Source organism: Hemitrygon akajei, chromosome 11, assembly GCF_048418815.1.
Source record: "Hemitrygon akajei chromosome 11, sHemAka1.3, whole genome shotgun sequence".
Lineage (NCBI taxonomy): Eukaryota > Metazoa > Chordata > Chondrichthyes > Myliobatiformes > Dasyatidae > Hemitrygon > Hemitrygon akajei.
This window is the reverse complement of record NC_133134.1, coordinates 81,621,300-81,639,030: the sequence shown is the minus strand read 5'-3', so window position 1 is coordinate 81,639,030 and position 17,731 is coordinate 81,621,300. Positions and strand designations below refer to the sequence as shown.

The 17,731-nt window shown below is 46.8% G+C and overlaps 1 protein-coding gene across 4 annotated transcripts in view; it reads left to right on the top strand.

Annotated features, from left to right (window-relative positions):
• The first annotated feature begins 267 nt into the window (after positions 1 to 267).
• Positions 268 to 17,731, top strand: part of LOC140735767 (atrial natriuretic peptide receptor 1-like) — a 312,139-nt gene continuing 294,675 nt past the window's right edge. The window contains exons 1-3 of one of the 4 annotated variants that reach the window (XM_073061232.1): positions 268 to 945; positions 1,556 to 2,263; positions 15,385 to 15,572. In XM_073061232.1, coding sequence (XP_072917333.1) covers positions 1,561 to 2,263; positions 15,385 to 15,572 — 891 coding nt within the window. In that variant the 5' untranslated portion in view covers positions 268 to 945; positions 1,556 to 1,560. Of the gene's footprint in view, positions 1,202 to 1,472; positions 2,264 to 15,384; positions 15,573 to 17,731 lie in introns of those variants that run through there. The other 3 variants (XM_073061231.1, XM_073061230.1, XM_073061229.1) reach the window with 3 other exon arrangements.

Below are 17,731 nucleotides of genomic sequence, written 5' to 3'. Positions count from 1 at the left end.
TGGCTACATCTCCCAATTCTGCTCCTATGTCTTATTGTCTTATGGTGCCATAAATCAGCCCCACAATCTCTGTCCAGCTATCTGTCGTTCCTGCACCGCAGTTCCCAAAACAATCCGCACTATTCCAGCTGTGGGCTCGTTAGGGTTGTGTACGGCTTATTGCATTAAAAAAAATAGCTTCCTTGTGTCATTTCTGATTCTGCTGCTAAACCGCCTCAAATTTATTCCCTTTTATTACTGAATTCCCTGGCAGGTTGTGATGCAGTAGAGACGGATAACAAAAAAAAAAAATCGGTACAAGCTACCAGAGGACCTGAGCGGGCCAGCCAGCATCTGCGGAGGGAAATGGATAGCCGACGCTTCGGGTCCAGACCCATCACCTGGACTGCAGAGGGGCTGTTGAATATTGAGACGCGGCACTTTAAGGATTCATCTGCATTTCAGTAAACTCTGGAATTCAAACTCTCGGAGTTAAGGAACCGTGTTAATACTGCAGACATTTGCCAATTTGTGCGTGGGATGAAGAGGGTCTACATTTGGCACTGAAAGGGTTACCAGCGCTTGTTCCCATCCAGGCTCAGGCTGTCACTCAGAACACCCCCCCCCCTCCCCCGCTCCCTCTCTCATTAGAAGCGTCTAACAGTAAATGCCAAGCGATCACGGGGCCGAGCTATTCCAAGCGGAGCCTGGCATTATTCGAAGAGACGGAACCGGCGAGCTCAAACTGTGTGTCTGTCCTGTGTTCTGAAATTCCGCAGCCCTTTCCTGCATAAAATGATGGATTGGACTTGCATAAATGCACGGGCTTCCTGTGAGAGAACGAGCGCCCGACCGGTGGAATGAGGTCCCCCGGATTTAAAGGGACTGGAGTCATCATTTTGAATATAAACTGCTTGTAGATTCTCTTATCAGAGAGGAAATCAGCTGGAGAGGAGGAGGGGGAAAGTACGTAAGAGAGGAGGTTAAAGGAAGAGAGAGTGTGTGAGATAGAAGCGAAAGGAGGAACGCATGTGACAAGAACTCAGCTGCGCTTGTGAGACGGGAAGGAGAGGAGAGGAACAGAGGGGAGAGAAGCCAGACTGAACGCGCGCGCGCGTGTGTGTGTGTGTAGTCTGAAAAGGGAGAAGGAGTGACGAGAGGGGAGAGAAGACCAAGAGGGGATGTGTTTTTGAGGGAGAGGACAGGAGGGTAGGCAAACGAGGTGCGTGCTTGCCAAGTGTGGAAGGAGAGGGAAGACGAGGGGCAATTTTGTAAAGCGGGAAAGGAGAGGGAATCCGTGAGTGTGCGCGTGTGAGAGGGGTGAAGAGAACAGCAGACGAGGTGCATGTGTGTGAAAAGGGGAACGAGAGGGAAGTCAAGTCGGAGGGAGGAGGAGGAGGAGGAGTGTGAGAGAGAGGAAGCGAGCAACCGGACGAGGTGCATGTAAGTGTGAAAGGGGGGAAGGTGAGAGGAGAGAGGGGGCCGAGGGAGTGTGTGAGTGCGAGGAGGTGTGTGTCGATGGTTGTGGAGAGCGATGGTCGGCCCTAGGTGAGCACTGTCCCCGTCTGTTCCCCAGCTGGGATGGAGTGGGCTGCTGCTGTCGCGCTCCTCTGGACTATCTGTGGTGCGTCTCCGCCGGACGTCAGCCCTGGACTGCAAACGCTGACCATCGCCGTGGTCCTACCCCAGAACAACACTGCCTACCCATGGACCTGGCAGAGGGTGGGCCCGGCCATCCGCCTGGCCAGGGACGCCATCAACCGCGACCCCGCCTTGCTGCCGGGCCACCGCCTCCGCTACGTCTTCGGTAACTGCGAGGACAACCAGGGCATCTGCTCCGAGAGCATCGCCCCGCTGGTGGCCATGGAACTCAAGTTCACCAACGACCCCGACGTCTTCGTGGGGCCGGGCTGCGTCTATGCGGCGGCCCCGGTGGCCCGCTTCACTGGCCACTGGAAGATCCCAATGGTGACGGCGGGAGCCCCGGCTTATGGCTTCATCCAGAAGTCACGCGAGTACCCGCTGCTGACCAGGAGTGGGCCTTCGCACGGCAAATTGGGGGAGTACGTGGCCCACCTCCACCGGCGCTTCAACTGGACCAGGAGAGCCCTGATCATCTACAACGACGAGAAGGTCGATGACCGCCCCTGCTTCTTCGCCGTGGAGGGCCTCTACCAGGAGGTGCTGGCCTTCAAGAACCTAACCGTGGTCTACATCCCCTTCAAGGAGAGCAAGACCGTTGACTACGACTACCTCATCCAGGAGATCATACAGAAGGGCCGCAGTGAGTACGCGCGCCTTTGTGGGAGTTGTTGCAGCGAGAATGCAGGCCATTCGGCCCGTCAGGTCTGCACTGGCCGCTCACTGTTCTTTTCCCACGGCCCCGAGATTTATTTTCATCCCTTTGGGAGCTCTTAGTGATTTTTGTTTCCACTGACATTTATGGGTAGCGAGTTCCCGATCATCTCTGTTCATATTTACCTCCCTTTGCCCATCTTTCCCATAATGCATCTCTTGTTAATCGCTGTAAGTAAGGGTTCTATGGGTTAAGCTATTTTCCTACCTCATCCAAACCCTCTTAACCATCTTCTTCCCATCGCCATCCCCCCAACTGCCCCATCACCATCCCCCCACTGCCCCATCACCATCCCCCCCACTGCCCCATCACCCTCCCCCCACTGCCCCATCACCATCCCCCCCACTGCCCCATCGCCATCCCCCCCACTGCCCCATCACCCTTCCCCCCACTGCCCCATCACCATCCCCCCCACTGCTCCATCACCATCCCCCCCACTGCCCCATCGCCATCCCCCCCACTGCCCCATCACCATCCCCCCCACTGTCCCATCGCCATCCCCCCCACTGCCCCATCGCCATCCCCCCCACTGTCCCATCGCCATCCCCCCCACTGCCCCATCACCCTTCCCCCCACTGCCCCATCACCCTCCCTGCCTCCATCGCCATCCCCCCCACTGCCCCATCACCCTTCCCCCCCCCACAGCCTCCATCACCCCTTTTGCCTCCATTGCCCTCCCCTCCCTGCCAAAATTCCCTCCCTCTGGCAAAATTTCCTTCTCGTTCTCCCTCTCCTTTCACTATCTCCATCCCCCACCTCACTGTCAACATCCCCTCCATCTCCCCTCTCCCTTTCCCCATCCTAACCATCTCTATTCCCCCGCCTCCACCCCTTCTAATCCCCTCTCTCCCATGCCTTTCCAGTTTCCAGTTTCTCTTCCATTCAACCATCCGCTGTGGAACTGTTTCACATTCCTGTCACTCTACAGGGAAAACAATTCCCCTTAATTCCCTGTCGTATTTACCAGGAGCCATGTTATAATCCCCAGGTGTTGCATTTAATACCTATTTTAATAAAATATTATACATACACACTATATATGCATATATGGTGTGTGTATGTATATGTGTGTATGTATATATGTGTGTGTGTGTGTTAAAATGGATGTTTTACACTAAATAAAAAAATTTTGGAGATCGCACTACTAGGTATTTCAAGTAAGGGGTTGTCTATTGATGGGTCTTCAGGTGGCTTTAGAGGCTGATCTGGGAGCCACGTATTCTGGAACAGTCTGGACAAGAATAAGTGGTGGCTGTGTTTAGTGGTTAGGTTGTTTTGGTTTTTCAGTCTCTCCTTTTGCAGCTGCCCCCTGTTCTCTGTGGCTATATGTATATAGCCACATATACTGTATACATGAGAGAGAGATCAATTGTGTCTTCCGATTTCTCCCTTGCCAAGATCTAGACTAGACTATGTAGTACACTCAGCTCTCTGCGCCGGTACTGCCATTTACTGGAATTGTGGTTAGTCTTTGAGCTCACCCCCATCTCTCTACCTGCTCTTGTAATACAACACGCAAGATGCTGAAGGAACCCAGTAGGTCGTGCAGCATCTACAGAGAGAAATGGATAGTCAATATTACTGGTCGAGATCTTTCATCTGGACTGCAATGTTACTCCGCATTCGAGGACCCTCAATGTCTTCCATCTTCTTTCTGTTTCCTTAAGGCCTTTGGTTACCAAAAATCTTCCACAAAGGCACAAGAAAATAGCCACCAGGTCCCTCACCATTCAAGTCAAGTAAAGTTTATTGTCATATAACTATATATATGTATATGATGTACATAACCATACAATGTCTATAGAAACAAAACAATATTTCTCTGAGTCAGGGTGTAAAGCACACGTAACACACGATAACTTATGAAGGTAAGGATAAAACCTACAGATAAATCAAATATAAATAACAAACTAAAGTGCATAAATTAAATACAGTATTGCAAGGTACAGAACAGATTAACCAGTGACACTTCGAATACGATGCGGCAGGGAATTCAGAAGCCTAATGACCTGAGGGAAGAAACTGTTTCTCATCCTGACTGTTCTTGTTTTTATGCATCAGAGTCTCCTGCCTGACGGTAGAAAGTCGAAGAGGATGCTGGATGGATGGGTGGGATCCTAAATAACACTAAGGGCCCCACAGATGCAGTGCTCCTGATAAATGTCCCCAATGGATGTTAGGGAGACCCCTACAATCCTCTCAGCTGTTCCCACAGTCCATTGTAGAGACTTCTGGTCCGATGCTTGACTGCTCCCACCAGATGGAGTTGTAACTTGACAGGATACTCTCAGTGTAATACCCAGTTAAGATTGGGGGGGGGGGGGGGGGGTGAAAACCTGGCTTGCCTCAATCGTCTTAGGAAGTGAAGGTGCTGCTGTGGCTTCCTGTTCGGGGAGGTAATATTAAGGGACCAGGTGAGGTCATCGGTGATGTGAACTTGGTGCACTTAATTCTCTCTATGGAGGAGGGGGATGGTTTGTCTGCAGCTTCCTGAAGTCCATAATGATTTCCTTGATCTTCTCCACGTTCAGGTTTGGGCTGTTCTCACTTTAATCCACCAGCACATGATTATAGCTGCTTCCTGTCTTGACTTGCATGCCATCAAAAACTTTGCTGGCGGAACTCGGCGGGTTGGGCGGCATCTACGGAGAGGGGTAGGAATTGCCATTTGGGATTCCTGAGTCTTGATCGAGGATTCCGATCTCACACATCATTCATTCTTTTCCATAAGGAGCAGAATTAGGGTTTTTGGCCCACCGAGTCTGTGCTGCCATTCCATCACGGCTGATTTAATTTCCTTCTAAACCCCACTCTCTTCCCTTCTCCCTGCAACAGTTGACATCCCTACTAATCAAGACTAGTCATGTCAACCTCTGCTTTAAATATACCCAACAACTTGGTTACGAGGAGAAAGCAGGAGAATGGGGTTGAGAGAGAAAATAGATCAGCCATGATCAAATGGTGGAGCATATTTAATGGGCGGGATGTCCTAGTTCTGCTGCTATGTCTCATGGTCTGGTGGAAATCCCATCTCTGTTCCCAGCTGATGTCACTACAGAGTCACAGAACACTACAATATGGAAACAGCCCCTTCAAACCATCAAGTCTGTGCTAAACTGTTATTCTGACTCATCCAATTGACCTACAACTGGACCATAGGCCTCCATACACCTCCCAAACACTCTTACCTGACTGGGAATTGAACCTGGGTAGTGGCAGTGAAAGTCTCACTAACCTGTAGGCCACTGGGGAGCTTGGCAGTGGAAAGAGTTTGCTAACTTCCCAATTGAGACCAAGTCCCAGATTGTTAGGATGTGATGCCCTAACCAGCAGTAGCTTTCAACCAACTTAGGGTTTGTAGCAAATCGACACCAAGCATAGTCAAGAAGGCTATCGAAACTTTGCAGTGTGATCTTGACCACCTGGGAAAATGGGCTGAAAAGATGGAATTTAATGCAGATAAGTGTGAGGTGTTGCATTTTGGATGGACAAATCAGGGTAAGGTTTACATACTGACTGGTATGGGACTGAGGAGTGTGACAGAACCAAGAAACCTGGGAATACAGATCCATAATTCCTTGAAAATGGCATCCTATGGTCATAAAGAGGGCTTTGGCACATTGGTGTGAGGGTCACTAGCGAACTCAAGTGCAGGAATCACAGGGACTTCAGCAGTTCAAACAAAAATTAAGATTTATTACAGAAATTAACCAGCAGAACAATACAAAATCTTGATGAACTGTAATCACTGACAATACACAGAAGAACTTGGTCTGAGTTTCACCAGACAAGTTAGTATAATGAGCCAGCAAAGAGGAGCTGGCATGACCACCTGAAATACACCCTGGAGCACATAGGAATTAGACCAATCAGTCAATATTGATGTCCAGATAAAGCAATAAGCCCCAAATCAAAACTACAAGGCATTGAAAATACCATGCTAACTAAATTATCCCAAACTGAATAAAAGTAATAAGTACAAAGTGAACTTAATAATCCCCATGATACCAAAAGAGACACCTGCAACACAAAGTAAGAATCCAGAGCTAGTCCAAAGACAAACAAAAGGTAAACAATCCATGAGGTGTCTGAGAAAATACACTCCACATACTTACTGATAAAAGAATCTCTTTTTTTATATAAATGACCCCAGTTGTGACAATTTGTGACAATAAATCAGGGCACACACACAAAATGCTGGTGGAATGTTGCAGGCCAGGCAGCATCTATAGGAAGAAGTACAGCTAACGTTTTGGGCCGAGACCCTTCGTCGGGACTATTGAGTGTAGGAGTTGGGATGTTAGGTTGAAGTACAAGACATTGGTGAGGCCAAATTTGGAGTGTTGTGTGCAGTTCTGGTCACCTACCTACAGGTGACTTTGAAAGAGTGTAAACTACATTTTTAAAGAATTTGTTGGGACGAGAACCTGAGTCATAGCGAAAGTTTGAATAGATTAGGACTTTATTCCCTGGAGCGCAGCCGGTTAAGAGGAGATTTGAAAGAGGTGTACAAAATTATGAGGGGTATAGATAGATGTGAAGGCACAAGTTGATGAGACTAGATCTAGAGGTCATAGGTTTAGGGTGAAAGGTGAAATATTTAAGGGAATCTGAGGGGGAACTTGATGGAGACAGTCAAGACTCCCGATCATTTTTCATCCTGAATCAACTTCGGAAAATATACTTTAATCTGGTGAAGAAAGGCTTCCTCCAATCATTCCTTTTCCAATTTTCAGATTCTATAAATGTCACAAGATGAATCAATTAAAGAATACAGATCTTAAAGATTAGTTTTATTTCTCATAGGAACATTGAAGCATTCAGTGAAGTGCATTGCTTGTGTCAATGACCAACATGATCTGAGGATGTGCTGGAGGCAGCCTGCAAGGGTTGCCATGCCTATAGCTTACTAACCCTAACCCTTTAATGTGGAAGCAAACCAGAGCAAACCCACACGGTCAAAGGGAGAACGAACAAAGTCCTTCCAGGGGCAGGAATGGAACTCCGGTTGTTAATGCTGGCGCTGTAAAGTGATGTGCCACCCACTATGCTATTGTGCCACCCGGAGAACAAGAACTGACCTTGATGGAGGCAAACAAAATTGATAGAAATTCTGCAGATGCTGGAAATCCAGAGCAACGTGCACACAATGCTGGAGGAACACAGCAGGTCAAGCCATATCTGTGGAAATGAACAGTCAACGTTTTGGACCGAGACCCTCCTTTAGGGCTGGAAAGGAAGGGCGAGGAAACCAGAATACAAAGGTGGCGGGGGGGTGGGGGGTGGGGAAGGACATGCTAGAAGGTGATAGTTGAAGCCAGATGGGTAGGAAAGGTAAAGGGCTGAAGATAAAGGAATCTGACGGGAAAGTAGAGTGGACCATAGGAGAAAGGGAGGGAGGAGAGGCACCAGGGGGAGGTGATAGGCAGGTGAGATGAGGTAAGAGGCCTGAGTGGGGAATAGAAGAAGAGGAGAGGGAATTTCTTTTACTGAAGAAGAGATTGATAATCATGCCATCAGATTGGAGGCTTCCCAGGTGGAATTTCACCCTCAATTCACTTTGAAAATATTACTTTAATCTGGTTAAGAAGCGTCTTTTCCATGTTCCCAATTCTGTAACTGCCACAACGTGAATCAATTAACCTGCAGGTCTTGTGGTGTTGTTTCAATACATCAATCTGTGAAACTCCTGCCAGGGTAACCCCCACAGAAAATATCCCTTGCTCCTCTTAATATATTTTCCTGTCATGAGCTGTTACCAAGTCCAAGAAGTGGTGTTGAGCTTGTCCCAGAGATCTGTGGGTGGAACTAAATTTGATCTGGGAAAAGTTTCCATCTTGACAGCGGCTCTCACTCACTGTGCTCCACTGCTAAGTATTTTTTAAATCAGCCTGTCCCCTGTGATTTCTTGGCCAGGGTTCTACCACCTTAAGCAATCAGGGTGGAGTCTTTGGAAATTCTCCTCCAAATTCTGGGCATGCTGCCCTTGACACTTGCATGATATCCGGTTTGCTTTACTGCTGATGATCTTCTCCCTGTAACCCTTAACCCCCTTACCAATCAAGAACTATCAACCTCTGCCTTAAATGCATCCAATGACTTCTGTCTACGGCTATGAATTCCACAAATTCCTCACACTCCATCTGAAGAAATTCCTCCTCAACTCAGTTCTAAAGGGACATCCTTTATTCTGAGGCCGTGCTCTCGGATCCTGGGCTCTACCTCACTCCCGAGGACCCTTACCAGTTCTTACCGATGCACTATAGAAAGCATTCTATCTGTATGTATCACAGTTTGGTACGGCAACTGCTCTGCATGTGACAGCAAGAGACAGCAGAGAATTGTGGACACAGCTCAGCACATCACAGGAACCAACCTCCCCTCCATGAACTCTGTCTACCCTTCTCACTGCCCCAGTAAAGCAGCCAGCAGAATTAAAGACCCACCCGATCATTACATTCTCTCTTCTTCCCTCTCCCATTTGGCAAAAGATACAGAAGCCTGAAAGTCCATATCAGCAGACTTAAGGACAGCTTCTATCGTGCTGTAAATGGACTCTTGAATGGACCTCTTCTACGATAAGTTGGACTCCTGGCCTCACAATCTATTTTGTTATGATCTTGCACTTCATTGCTTACCTGCTCTGAACTTTATCTGTAGCTTTTACACTTTATTCTGCATTGTTGTTGTTTAACCTTATTCTAGCTCAATGCACTGTGATCTGTAAAAATAGTATGCAAGACAATATTTTCACTGTCTCAGTACATGTGACAATAATAAACCAAAGCCAATACCAAATACCATCTCTATTCCCCACTGGCACCACTTGCTGTTATTCCCATCTCTGTCCAGTCTTCCCCGAACCCCCAACTACTCCCTGTGAGTCAATTTCACATTCCTGTCACTCTAAGTTCAGATTGCTTCACTGTCTTCATCTGTGAGGGACTCCTTAAAAACAACCGGGAGAGTCTAGGACCAGAGGTAACAGCCACAGAATAGAAGGATGTTTCTTTCAAACAGAGATGAGGAGGAATTTCTTCAGCCAGAGGGCGGTGAATCTGTGGAATTCATTGCACAGACAGAGGCCAAGTCATTGAGTATATTTAAAACAGAGGCTGATAAAATAATTGTACAAAATGCTAGAGGGACTCAGAAGCTTGATAGGTTCTTGATTAGTAAGGGTGTCAAACATTATAAGAGAAGGCAGGAGAAGGAATCAGAATCAAGTTTAACATAACTGGGACTTGTCGTGAAACTTATTGACCTTGTGGCAGCAATGTAGGCCTCCGTTAGTCTCAATAGACCATGGATTTGCACCTTGGAAAGTTTCCAGGGCGCAAGCCTGGGAAAGGTTTTTTTTATGGAAGACCGGCAGTTGCCCGAGCTGAAAGTCTCCCCTCTCCACGCCACCAATGTTGTCCAGGGGAAGGGCATTAGGACCCATACAGCTTGGCACTGGTGTCGTCGCAGAGCAATGTGTGGTTAAGTGCCTTGCTCAAGGACACATACGCAGCCTCAGCCAAGGCTCAAACTAGCTACCTTCAGATCACTAGACAAACGCCTTAACCACTTGGCCAAGCGGCCAAGCAATACATAGTAATAGAAAAGAAAAAAACTGAATTATAGTAAATATATATAAAATAATTAAATTAAATTAAGTAAGTAGTGCAAAAGTAGAAATAAAAAAGTAGTGAGGTAGTGTTCACGGGTTCCATGTCCATTCAGAAATCGGATGGCAGAGGGGAAGAACCTGTTCCTGAATCATTGAGTGTGTGCCTTCAGGCTTCTGTACCTCCTTCCTGACGGCCTGGGTGCTGGGGATCCTTAATGACGGATGCTGCCTTTTTGAGGCATCGATCTGTGAAGATGTCCTGGATATTACAGTTGAGAGGGAATAATAAACCAGCCATGATTGAATGGCAGAGCAGACTCAATGGGCCCAATGGATTAGTTCTGCTCCTGTGTCTTATGGGTCCAACAACTGGTGTGACTGAATTTTTAGTCTCTTTTCCTGACGCTTATTTGTGTGGCTCAGTGTACCATTTGCTAAAGGAATGCCCTTCCTACGTATAACATATTGTTAGGACAAAATGGCACAGACAACAGAGTGGCACAGCCTCACTGCTGTCCTCTGCACAAGTGGAGCACTGCCTCACCGCTGCCCCTTCAGCAGGACATCACTCCCTCAGCGTTGCCCCCTGGCAACATGGTAGTTCTTCAACCATGTCCCTCCAGCAGCATAGCACCACAGTCAGTACTGCCTCCTCAGCACCACCTGTCCTCCACTTGTCTTCAACTCTGTCTTTGATTTTTTTTTTTGCTTTTGCACAGTTTTTTCATTGTATAGTATAATTTGAAGTATAATTTATGTACAAGTTATATTCTGTCTATACCTATGTGGCTATGATGCTGCCACCTGCTTTTCATGGTTTTGTACCACATCAGACTTTGCACACAAAATAAGGCCATAAAACATTGGATTAGAATTAGGCCATTTAACCCATTGAGTCTGTTCTGCCATTCAATTATGGCTGATTTTTTTTCACCCCCATTCTCCTGCCATAACACCTCATAAAAGCCTTATCAATCTCTGCTCCAAATACATTGAATGACTACACAGCCATTCTGTGGCAAAGAATTCCACAGCTTCACCAAACTCTGGCCGAAGATGTTCCTCCTCCTCTGTTTTATAAGGACGTCTCTTTATTCTGTGGCTGTACCCTCAGATCCCAGACTGTTCCTCTAGGTTGGGTAAGACTATAACTAGATGTCATAGGTTAAGGGTGAAAGGGGAAACCGAGGGAGAACTTCTTCACTCAGAGGGTGTGGAACAGGCTGACAGTAGAAGGGGTGGATGTGGGTTTGGTTGCCGCATTTAAGAGAGGTTTGGATAAGTCCATGGATGGGAGGGTGATGGTCCAGGTGCAGGTTGGTGGGACTAGGCAGAATGACTGCTTCTCTTCCAGAAATTTATTACATCATCTCCTTAATAATCTACCTCCGTATCATCTGCAAACTTAACACCTGGACATTTGGTGTCTTTAGCAAAGTCGCATATATAATCTGTAGAACAACTGTTGAGACTCAGCATCAAGATACCATTCGTTACTGTACATCTCACTGACCCGGAAAAGAGCCCACTTAGACCACTCACTGTTCAGATTCACCAGTTAGCTTGCTGGAGCTCACTAGTTTCCTAGCTTGCTAGCTGGCCAATCTTCTGTCTAATTCTAACGTTACCCCTTTTTCCTCGTACAACAGATGCCCCTTCGAGGAGCAATCTCAACAACTGAGAGGGCACGGTAGCGTAGTGGTTAGCAGAACACCTTACAGTACCAGCAGCCTGGGTTCCATTCCCGCCGCAGCCCGTAAGGAGTTTGTACGTTCTTCCTGTGACCCCCATGGATTTCCTCCGGGTGCTCTGCTTTCTTCCTCCACTCTAAAGACGTACCAGTTGGGAGGTTAATTGGTCTTTGTAAAATGTCCCATCATTAGGCTAGGATTAAACCAGGGGTTTGCTGGGCGGTGGGGCTCGAAGGGCTGTATAAATAAATCAATTTGTCTTGAGGAAATCTGCTTGCAAAGGATTGTGAGGAATGCTGAGAGGAACATCGGGGTCTCTCTGACATGCATCAGAGATATCTATCCTAGCGCTGCATAATTTGGGGTGGTAAATTGGATTAGTAAGTATGCAGGTGATACTAAGATAGGTGGCATTGTAGATAATGAAGCAGGTTTTCAAAGCTTGCAGAGAGATTTAGGCCAGTTAGAAGAGTGGGCTGAAAGATGGCAGATGGAGTTTAATGCTGATAAGTGTGAGGTGCTACATTTTGGTAGGAATAATCAAAATAGGACATACATGGTAAATGGTAGGGCATTGAGGAATGCAGTAGAACAGAGTGATCTAGGAATAATAGTGCATAGTTCCCTGAAGGTGGAATCTCATGTGGATAGGGTGGTGAAGAAAGCTTTTGGTATGCTGGTCTTTATAAATCAGAACATTGAGTGTAGGAGTTGGGATGTAATGTTAAAGTTGTACAAGGCATTGGTGAGGCCAAATTTGGAGTATTGTGTACAGTTCTGGTCACTGAATTATAGGAAAGATGTCAACAAAATAGAGAGAGTACAGCGGAGATTTACTAGAATGTTACCTGGGTTTCAGCACCTAAGTTACAGAGAAAGGTTGAACAAGTTAGGTCTTTATTCTTCAGAGCGTAGAAGGTTGAGGGGAGACTTGATAGAGGTATTTAAAATTATATGAGGGGGATAGATAGAGTTGACGTGGATAAGCTTTTTCCATTGAGAGTAGGGGAGATTCAAACAAGAGGACATGAGTTAAGAGTTAAGGGGAAAAAGTTTAGGGGTAACACGAGGAGGAACTTCTTTACTCAGAGAGTGGTAGCTGTGTGGAACAAGCTTCCAGTAGAAGTGGTAGAGGCAAGTTCGATTTTGTCATTTAAAAAAAAAAAATTGGATAGGTATAAAGACAGGAAAGGAATGGAGGGTTATGGGCTGAGTGCAGGTAGGTGGGACTAGGTGAGAATAAGCGTTCGGCACGGACTAGAAGGGCCGAGATGGCCTGTTTCCGTGCTGTAATTGTTATATGGTTATATATGGTACTCAGGACCCTTAGCATTGTCAATGATCCCTCTAATCCTTCCAACAGTCTCTTTGACCTCCCATCAGGCAGAAGGTACCATAGAGTTAGGACAATAGGAAACAGCTTCTTCTCCCGGGTCATGAGACTACTGAATTCCCTGCCACCAGCCAGGTCTCATCACGTATGAAGTGGCAGTCGTGTTATACTGTTTACCTTTGAACTTGAGTCATAAATGCACTTCATGTGTTGTGTGAGATATATACTGTGTTGTTCACCTTGGTCCAGAGGAATATTGTTTCATTTGGTGACATACATGTTGAATGACAATAAACTGAACTTGAATATAGCTACCCATTTCCCCTTTATCCAAAGCACATCCTGTTTCTGCAAAGGACTCTAGTAAATTGTCCAAACTCGATTTCCATTTCACAAAACATTGTTGAATTTGCCTGCTTACCATGAAATTTGGTAAGTACCTTGCTGTAAGGACTTTAATAATAGCCTCTGACAGCAACATTAGTGTTTCAAGCACTCATCATGCTAAAGAACCAAACATTCTGCGTGGGCTGTAGAGATGGAAATTTACTGCTCAGTTGGTTGTTCAGTCTTCAGGGACCAACACGCGTAGTATTCACAGGATCTGATGTGCTAGCAAGCGCTGAGAAATTGGTCTAAGAACCCAACAAGAGAGTCCCATTGCCAGGGGTGGGGGGGGGGGGGGGATGTTGGCAACCTACCACCCTAGCCCCCAAGGAGCAAAAGAAACACTCACTGCCAAAACCCAAACAGCAAAATAATCCCACAGATAGAACACAGAACAGTACAGCACACGAATAGGTCCTTCAGATCACAGTGTTGTGTTGAGCCAGTTAAGATGCCAAAAAAAAAATTCTGGTATTAAAAACTGGGCAAAAAATAGCCAGGATTTTTAGGTGGCAATTTTGATTCCACTGCTCGTTCCCACTACCTTCTCCACTGCTATGTTGAAACCAGGCTCTGATTGGAGGAGCAACATCTCCTCTGAAGACACAGAACAGTACAGGCCCTTCAGCCCACAATGTCGTACCAACCTTTCAGTGTACTTCAAAATCAATCTCCACTGCACTCTCTCTAAAGCTCTTACATCCTTCCTGAATCAACCAGATCTGAACACACTACTCCGTGTGGTCTAAACAGAGTTTTATGCAGCCGCAACATTACCTCGTGGCTCTTGAACTCAGTCCACTGACCAATAAAGGCCAACACACCATAGGCTTTCTTAACTACCTCCTCAACTTGTGTGGCATCTTTGAGGGATCTATGGATCCTCTGGATTCCTCTGTTCCTCCACACAGTTAAGATTCCCGCCATTGTACTCTGTGTTGAGGTTCGATCTTTCAAAGTGCATCACTACATACTTGCAGGATTGAACTCTATCTGCCACTTCTCAGCCCAGCTCTGCATCCTGTCTATATCCCATCATAACCTACAACCCCTCTATTCCTCCATACTACTAAGAGAATCCTGTCTTGGTAATCTCCAACCTGATGGCATCAACATTGATTTCTCTAGCTTCTGGTATCCTCCCCTCCCTCCATTATCTTGTGGCCCCGTAACCCCTTCTCTTTTCCCTCCCCTGGCCTCGCGACCAGCCCATCCACCTTCACCTTCCATCCCCTGGTTCCCCACCTCCTTCCCATTGTTCCATGGTCTACTGTCCTCTCCTATCAGGTACCTTATTTACCCCATTAACTCCTCTACCTATTGCCTCCCAGCTTCTCACGTTGCTCCCTTTTATTGCCTCCTCTTCCACCCTCCTACCTTCTCCCCCTTTCCCTGGATTCACCTATCACCCACCAGCTATTGATTCTCTCTCTCCTCCAGCCCTCTTTATTTTGACTTCTTCCCTCACTACCCTTCTCACTGTAAGGCACACCCTCTTTACTGGCCGTCCTGCAGTGAGGTGCTCCCTCCTCATTGCCTCTCCCGCAGTGAGACGCACCCTCCTTACCGGACCTCCCACAGGGAGGTATATCCTGCTCAGCAGCCCTCCCGCACTGAGGTGCTCCCTCCTCACCTGCCCTCCTGTAGTGAGGTGCTCCCTCCTCACCTGCCCCCCCACACTGAGGCCCACCCCATTAAAACTTACACAGCTCAACAGAATGGGTGCTATGGACTTAGAGGTGTCTTGCACTAGGAAACCCAGAGTAACGGGCCAATTTAGGACTAAGATATGAAGAAATATCTTTGTACAGAGGGCAATGAACCTCTGGAATTCTCTACTCCAGACTCCGTTCAGAGTCTGAAAGATCTCTGCCTGTGGTGAAAAGACCGCAGGAAAAGGGTGTAGGTAGATCAGCTGTAATGAAAGATGGAACAACTTCAGGGTGTAAATGGCCAGCACCCACCCCCACGGCCCTTCTTTGGAAATGAGCTGACACCTGCCTTTGTTCCTCTTGCTCCCGGGCAGTTGTGTACATCTGCTGCTCTCCCAACACCTTCCGCCAGCTGATCCTGAACGCCAGGCGGGCAGGCATGACGGGCGGGGACTTCGCCTTCTTCCACGTGGACGTATTTGGGGAAAGCCTGCAGAGGGTGCCGCTGTTGCCGTGGAGACGATGGGATGAGGACGACCCCGAGAGCAAGGAGGCCTACGCGGTAAGGCACGCACCAGAGTCGTGGGGAGTAGGGAGCTGCTGTGGTTTTCCCTGAGGTAAACGCAAGAGATTCTGCCGACAGTGGAAATCTTGAGCCCCCCACACACACACACACACACAATGCTGGAGGAACTCAGCAAGTCAGGCAGCATCTGTGGAGGGGAATGAACAGACAATGTTTCGGGCCAAGATCCTTCATCAGGACTCACGGTGAAGGGCATCGGCTCAAAATGTGGAATACAAGTGTTCCCCCCCTTTACAAAAGTAGAGCGTTCCTGTGAAACCTTTCTTAAGCCGAAATGCCGTAAAGCGAAGAACCATTAATTTATACAGGGGGAAATTTTCATAAAAGCAAAAATCCTCTTTGTAATGCGAAAACAGGTCACTAACGTAGGTCTTTTGTAAAAGCGAAGTTGCGTAAAGCGAACATTCGTAAAGCGGGGGACACCTGAATTTATTTCCCTTCATAGATACTGCTTGACTTGCTGGGTTCAAAGAACATTAAGCACAGTACAGGCCTTTTGCCCCATGATGTTTTGTCAACTTTATAACCTATTCTAAAATCAATCTAACCCTTCTCTTATACACAGCCCTCCATTTTTCTATCATCTGTCTGCCTATCAAAATATCCCTAATGTATCCTTAATCCAGCATCCAGTTCCTCCAGCATTTTGTGTGAGGTTTCTAGAGGGATGTCTATCAAAGGTTAGTCAGGACGACCAGCATCAATAGAACCATAAACTACTGGAATCACTCAGCAGGTCAGGGGGCGTCCGTGGAGAGAGAATTAACCTTTCATGTCATCACCAGTTCTGATGAAAGATCTTTGGCCTGAAATGTTCATTCTATTTCTTGTGCTTATTGAAAGACAGTATATTAAGTGAACCCAGATAATTTTCCCCAGTGTGGAGATGAATGTTATAATCCTGACATGACAGAGTTGGTAAGAGTATGGACGTAGAGCATAAAATAGTACAGCAAAGGAACAGACCCTTCAGCCCAACATATCTGTGCTGACCGTGATGCCTATTTAAACTAAACCCATCTATATGGGAATGACAATCAGGCTTAAAATCACTGACGTATGTTGTGCAATTTGTTGTTTTTCAGCAGCAGTGCAGTGCAATATATAAATTATTACTATAAATAACAATAAGTAATATATTACATATATATCTAGCGGACAAAGAGACAGAAAATAGTGGAATTAGTGAGGTAGTGTTCATGGGTTGGTTCATTGGCCATTCAGAAATCTGGTGGTGCCACAGGTGGCTGTGGAGGACAAGTCACTGGGTATGTTTAAAGCAGAGGTTTAATTAGTCAGGATATCAAAGGTTACGGGGTGAAGGCAGGAGAAATGGAGTGGAGAGGGAAAATAAATTAGCCGTGGTCAAATGATGGAGCAGATTTGATGGGCTGAATGGACAGTCTACCAGGTCATCGTGGATGCCATGCATCTTGCTTCTGGAACGGCACACCATGCGGGACCTTGCTGTAAGTCTTCCGAAAGTTCACATTAACAATATCCACTGTGCCATCCCCAATCATCACTCATCTTTATCACCTCCTTAAAAAGCCCTAAAGCTAAAGTAAAATATGTAAAACCATCTTTAATAAGCTCAAGCTTTTCCAAATGGGAGTAAAGATTATCCCTAATAAACTATTGCAATAGCTTCTCTACTACTGATATGAGATTCACCAGCCGGTAATCCCTTGCTTATCCCTGCGGCCTTCTTGAACACAGGAACATTACTGGCTACATCCCAGTCCTCTGAGAACACACGTAAGGTGCTGGAGGAACTCCGCTTCTATGGAAAAGAGTAAAAAGTCGATGTTTTGGGCAGAGACTCTCCATCAGGACAGGGAAAAAAGATGACAGGTCAGAACAAGAAGGTGGGAGGAAGAAGTACAAAGTGGTAGGTGATAGCTGAGGAGGAGGTTGGAGGAGCAACACCTTGTATTCCATCTGGGTAGCCACTAACCTGATGGCATGAACATCAATCTCTCAAACTTCTGGTAACTGTGCCCCCTCCTTCACCGTTCCCCCATGGCCGTTCCCCTCCCTCACCTTATCTCCTTACCTGCCCATCATCTCCCTCTGGTGCTCCTCCCCCTCCCTTTCTTCCATGGTCTTCTACCCTCTCCTATCAGATTCCCTTT